At 44.9% G+C, this 6,331-nt stretch overlaps 1 protein-coding gene across 1 annotated transcript in view; it reads right to left on the bottom strand.

The window, feature by feature from the left end:
• The window catches only part of cacna1db (calcium channel, voltage-dependent, L type, alpha 1D subunit, b), a 72,026-nt gene that overhangs the window by 39,653 nt on the left and 26,042 nt on the right, over positions 1–6,331 (bottom strand). Inside the window, exons 8-18 of the mRNA XM_063208918.1 lie at positions 6,233–6,320; positions 5,733–5,759; positions 4,854–5,014; positions 4,112–4,337; positions 3,166–3,373; positions 2,581–2,701; positions 1,720–1,834; positions 1,551–1,611; positions 1,380–1,443; positions 395–530; positions 1–98 (exon numbers count right to left, since the gene is read on the bottom strand). The exon at positions 1–98 is cut by the window's left edge and continues 32 nt beyond it. Of these exons, the coding sequence (XP_063064988.1) occupies positions 1–98; positions 395–530; positions 1,380–1,443; positions 1,551–1,611; positions 1,720–1,834; positions 2,581–2,701; positions 3,166–3,373; positions 4,112–4,337; positions 4,854–5,014; positions 5,733–5,759; positions 6,233–6,320 (1,305 nt within the window). The remainder of the gene's footprint in view (positions 99–394; positions 531–1,379; positions 1,444–1,550; positions 1,612–1,719; positions 1,835–2,580; positions 2,702–3,165; positions 3,374–4,111; positions 4,338–4,853; positions 5,015–5,732; positions 5,760–6,232; positions 6,321–6,331) is intronic.

Here is a 6,331-nt window from a genome sequence, read left to right as displayed (position 1 = left end):
CCTCAGCGGCGAGGGAGACAGAGCTGAGCATGATGAAGACCAGGATGAGGTTGGTGAAGATCTGGTGGTTGATCAGCCTGTGACACGCCACACGGATGCTGGAGGGGGAAGAGGAATGTGCTTAATTGAGATTTATTGATTGATTGATACAACATGCTATTTTGTTATCTTCCACATCCATAGATTGATTGCCTCATATATATTGCCTCTAAATGATGACTAACTGGCTTCAGAACGTGACAGAGAGAGAGAGACAGACAGAAAGAGAGAGTGAGAGAGAGAGAGAGAGAGAGAGAGAGAGAGAGAGAGAGAGAGAGAGAGAGAGAGAGAGAGAGAGAGAGAGAGAGAGAGAGAGAGAGAGAGAGAGAGGGACCATAGAAGGCTAGTGTCTCACGGGTTGGTGTTGCTGAGGATGAAGAAGGCGCTGCCCTCGGGGATGGGCTGGATCTTCTCCTTTAGGTTGAGGTCCGCCAGCCTCTGGGGACGCGGCCCTACCGGCACCTCCGGCTCCTCCTCATCCTCCTCATCCCCTGCAACATCACATATAATAATGCCAACAGTCAAGGACTAATAGAGTCAGTGACTAATACTGTAGACTAATCGACTAGCGGAAACATCTGGAATACTGCAGAACCCTGATCTTCATCCCAACTGCACTTAACTGCATTACATCACATTACACTTAGCTGAGGTATTTATCCAAAGCGACTTAGTTATTACAGGGTATTGCTTACAGTCCCTGGAGCGATGTGGGGTTAGGTGCATTGCTCAAAGGCATGTCAGCCGTGGAGTGTGGTAGGGAGTGGAAGGGTGGGATTCAAACCTTTGAACCCTCTGATCTAAATCTTATCTCCTAAACCATTAGGCCACAGTTGCCCCACCACTCCATGACACACATCTTCACAGCATACATGTGCACATACAAAGTAACAGAACTCCACCCCTGCTTAACCCCTGCTGATTTAACCAGTCACCCATGTTAGCTGGGTGCAGTGTTGACAACAGTATCTTGGGAGCAGTGTGAACAGCACACAGATCAGGAGACCTCACTTTCATTCACAGGGGAGCAGGGAGGAGAGCCCTGATCTATCACCCCCCATCTGCCTAATCATATGCTACAATATGCGAGGGTAAGCAGTAAGCCTTACGGTTGCCGGTTCGACTCCTGACCCCCCAGGTTGGTGGTGGGGGGATTAATTTGTAATTTGAGATTTTCTGTGGGATTAATAAAGCTACTCTACTCTACTTAATGAGTGTGTGCTGTGTCACCAGTGTGTACTGTGTGCTGTGGACTGCCGTGTCACAATGGCAATGGGAGTTTCCCAGGTGGGCTTTCACTTTCTATGTTGTTTGGCAAGAGAATGAAGGTTATTGTGCACCTGAATCTGCAGCCGGGTTCTTCTCCTCCTCCGTAACCCTCTCGCTGTTCTCCTCAATTACAACCTGCCACAATGATGCACAAGACACTGGGTGTAAACACACATGCATAAACAGAAACAGCAATAAATACACCAAATACACCAATAAACGTCCATATATGAAGAATATACCTTTGTTTCTCCATCTTTTAGTTCTACCTTTCCGTCTTCCATTTTGAAAATGCTGTCTCTCCTATAGGGGAAAAAGCATATTCCATAACAGTTATTCAGCAATAAAAAAAACATGGGATCATCTACTACTATCTACTACAGAAGAGCAATTCCCATCTAGTGTGGCTACCTGATACTCTTCCTCCTCTCCTTCTCCTCCTCTTTCTCCTTCTGGGCTGTGTTTAAGCTCTCAGCATCTGCAAGGTTGTCAACGGCGATAGCCAAGAAGACATTCAGGAGGATGTCTGTTGTTTTGTAGAGCGTCAGGGAAGCAACATGGACATGGACAAACCCAGACACAGTCAGTACAAACAAACAAAAAAAGTGATTTCCCCAAATGTTCAATCCCATTAAATGCAGGTCAGCTACAAAGAAAACCATTTTCTTCTATCAAGAATCAAAGCGCAAATCCCACAATAAGCTCTTGAGTGGGATTATGCGAGAAGACAACGTTATACAACCCCCCCTGCATGAGTTCACTATGGAAGGGAATAATCTGCCTTTTATATCTCCAGTCTAAATCAATGACTGTAATCTTTGTCTGTACTACTCAATAGTGCTGTCCATCAAAAATATAATGGAATTGTTAGACAGAGAAAAAGGACAAATACATGAGAAAAACCTATTCCAGTACAAACTGATTGACATGAATTTGTTTTGCCGTTTCCTCCAAGGACTGACACACATTTACAATAAGTGTAGAAGTCTGTAAGCATGGCAGTGTTAAAAGGTTTGATTCTGGCCCAAGGTCGTTTCTCGATCCTGAACCATCTCGCTCTCTCACTCACTTCCTGTCACCATCTCACACTGTCCTGTAAAAGCATAAAAGAACCTAAAAACAGCGTTGTCACCACAGTGATTAAAGGTTGTCAGACCTCTGGTGATATTGCATGCTTGTACAAAAGAGAACCGCCAGAGGCTACACACAACAATAGCAAACAGCTGCACAAAGCACAATGACCACTCAGCGTTGCTGGTTCGTGAAGGATACAGTTTCCACAGACGAAGAGGATGATGAAGTAGATGCAGACCACCATGCCAGAGGAGGAAGGTCCACCGTAGGCCATGATGCCGTCATACATCACCGTGTTCCAATCCTCACCTGTCAAGATCTACACACAAACATAGCAGCCCAACTTTAAAACTGGGCTCTTTTCTTGTTTGTAGTGTACACACTGTAGTACCGTACATAAAATTGTGAAGTCTCAAAATAATTATCACGAGTGTTGGATATGACGAAGATGTGGTCAGAACATTATGTGAGATGTATGAAATACATCACAGTCAGGTACTCTGCTAATATTTTCTTTTTATATTTTCTCTTTTCATATTTTCCCTTTCCCATTTACATAAATGCATACACACACTTCACATGCATATAAAATGTTTCATACTAGCATGCACATACTATGTAAAGCCCTGAATTCATGCAAATTCCAAAAGCTTGCGTATGCTGTGCATGCAAAGAAAACAAATGTACATATAGCAACACATGCATGCCCACCCACACATGCACGCATGCATGCACACACACACACACACGCACGCACACAAGAACGCACTCAGACACACACACCTGAAAGACTGTGAGCAGGGCCTGGGGAAAGTTGTCAAAGGTGCTCCTCTTGGTGACGGTCTCGTCAAAGTTGAACTTGCCGCCGAAGAGCTGCATGCCAAGCAGGGAGAAGATGATGATGAAGAGGAAGAGCAGGAGCAGCAGGGAGGCGATGGACTTCATGGAGTTCAGCAGAGACGCCACCAGGTTACTCAGAGAAGCCCAGTGCCTGGAGACACACAAATAATGACATTCATACAGTATTTTTTCCCCTTTTTTAAAAGTATTTTTTGGGGGGCTTTTTGGCCTTTATTATTACAGGACAGTGTGAGAGTAGACAGGAAATGATTGGGAGAGGGATATGAGGGAGGGCTGGGAAATGACCCCGGCCGGACTTGAAGCGGGGTCCCCATGGGCAATGTAAGGCCAAATGTGGAAGGCTTAGCTCGCTGTGCCAGAGCGCCCCCCACATACAGTATTTCTATGGACAGAGACACACTGAGTAAAAAAATAACTTAGTACTGGAAGGACGGTATCACTTGTGTACTAGCATCTTTGGTGTTCAGAATAACAAGCGGGGCAACTTCTCGGTGAGCAACAGGGCAGCTCTTTTTTTACGGTGCATAAAAGCGACTGACAATTCAACGTTGTGGGTCTTCCTTTGATGGATTTGTGTAGTGTGTAGACACTGCCAGGTTGCTGAGGGGAGTAATTAACCAGTGCTCTCTCCCTGTCCTCCTCCATGACTGAGGTACCCTGAGCAAGGTAGCGTCCCGCCAAACATCTCCCATAAGGGCGCTGTTTCAGGCCGGCCCCTTGCACGGGTGAGGCAAAACATGCAATTTCGTTGTGTGCCGTGAGCACTGTGTGCTTTGGAGTGCTGTGTCACTCACAACAATGGGAGTTTTCCAGGTGGGCTTTCACTTTTTCAGTTTTACTACTCTACTCACTGTGACCTTGAGCTCACCGTGTGACCTTGAAGATGCGCAGCAGGCGAACGCAGCGCAGCACGGAGATGCCGAGCGGGGACATGATGGCCAGTTCCACCAGGATGGTCTCCACGATGCCGCCACACACCACGAAGCAGTCGAAGCGGTTGAAGAGTGAGACGAAGTAGGCCTGCAGGCCCAGGCTGTACATTTTCAGCAGCATCTCACACGTGAACATGGCCAGCAGCACCTTGTTGGCCACGTCTGGGGGGGAAAAAGACAGACACAGCTTCCGCATTTCACTGTCAGCATGTACTCAGGTCAGAAAGCAAGCAATTGAAGACTGAAATGATCAATAACAAATGTTTCAAAGTTATCATAACTATATTTACAAATCAAATATCAAATACAGCCTCCCATGCATAATTTAGGCAACAATCAACTAAGTTAGTGGTTTATCTTTGATACTGAATCCAATACAAAAGTGTTTCGCCTTGTGTTTATCACGTCTAGTGTTTTGGCCGCCTATCACACAAAGAGCAGGTCAGCAAAGTGGTGTACTACTGTACATACTCTACACACGTGTGAGCTAGTCCCACTGGTTGTGGTGCTTGGCGGAGACCCTGCATATCGTTTGGCATTAACAGTCATCAGAATGAGTGTATCATCAGCGCCTATTTGATGCTGACATAAATCACAGTGTTTCCGGTCGTTTTGCCTTGTGTTTTGACTATTGACCACACATAAAAGAGATCTACATGTGTGTGGTGTGGTACATACTCTGCACGTGTGTGAGCCAGTCGGGCTGGTTGTAGTGCTCGGAGGAGATGGTGAGCGTGTTGAGGAACACCAGCAGGATGACCAGCCAGTAGAAGGTGGTGGACTTGACCGCCAGACGACACTTCCTGCGCGAGAAGCGGTTCCAGCGCCGCCAGTGCCGACTGCAATGTCACCAATGACAACCACCAGCAGCAGAGGTCAGTCACCATCACACACAATCCTAAATATCATGTACACACATCATGTACACACATCATGTACCCCAACCTCTGTGATTGCTGGAGAGACTTTGGGGAATGCTGAATGAATCACTATAGAGCGCACTATTCTTTGTCCTCCCCTCTGCTGTAAGTCACTTTAGGGAAAAGTGCCTATTATGTGTAATTTCATGCATGTTTATTTTTTTTCTCTATCTCAATGTGATTTTGTTTCCTGGTTACATAACGGTAAAATAAATACATTTAAAAAATGTTGAATCTTGAGTCAGTTCCAGAGTGCCACTTTGTCTTATTTAATGAGTCTGATAGTGCACCGTATAGTGAGCCAGAAAACAGACAGATCTCATACAGGTCCTTGGGGAGCACTGATGACAGTGATGTCTTCATGACTACCCACAGCAGAGGTGGCAGTGAGTAGTGCATGGGTACTGAGTATGAGAGTGGAGTACTATGATTAAGACACGAGTGCAGACAAAGATTGAATGGCGAGTGAAAATGGATGTGAGTTATACAGTCACAACAAAACGACAGTGATGCCAAGAGATGCTTTGTGAAGAGATTAGGACATGCAGGTGAAAATGACAGATTTGCTCTATAGAGAAGGTGAACATTGTTGTTGCCATGCATCACACGAAAACACCTCATTCACTGCATTACTGACCTGAATTTTGATTTTGTAATTTTTTGACTGGAATAAATGAAACATGATACAATTTTAACAGAAAGTCACGTGTAAGATTTTAAAAAAAAATACAGCTTTATGCTGTTGAGGAAATATTTTTCATGAATTGCATTCCTCCAGTGTGAAGTGTGAGGTCAGACAAATGCTTAACAGTTCATTTGAATGTACCTGCACAAGGCTGACACAGGCCCTCTGTAAACATTAGGCTACATCACACATACAGAATTACTGTATAAACATTGAGGACAGTTGTGTATGTGCTTTATTTGTTATGTGCTCATATTTATTTTCTCATCACTCAAATATCCCCAAATATCAATTCAACATTGCAAAACGTGAGTTACAGTCAATGGCAACAGTCATAAACATTGAGGATATGTGTCCTGTTGTACTCTTCCAAAGGAAATGTAGCCAATAAACAAGTAAGGTTAGTGATTCAATCAATCAATTAAATGAATTTACTATGGAGCTGAACTCACCAGAGCGGTCCGCAGCAGTGGGCCTTATCCTCCTCCCCGTTTGGGTTGTCTGTGTTCACTGACTCCGTCTCACTAGTGGGCATGCTCACTGAGTAGACA

Source organism: Engraulis encrasicolus, chromosome 10 (assembly GCF_034702125.1).
Source record: "Engraulis encrasicolus isolate BLACKSEA-1 chromosome 10, IST_EnEncr_1.0, whole genome shotgun sequence".
Classification (NCBI taxonomy): domain Eukaryota; kingdom Metazoa; phylum Chordata; class Actinopteri; order Clupeiformes; family Engraulidae; genus Engraulis; species Engraulis encrasicolus.
The sequence above is the reverse complement of the archived record's forward strand: the minus strand, read 5'-3'. Positions and strand labels throughout refer to the sequence as shown.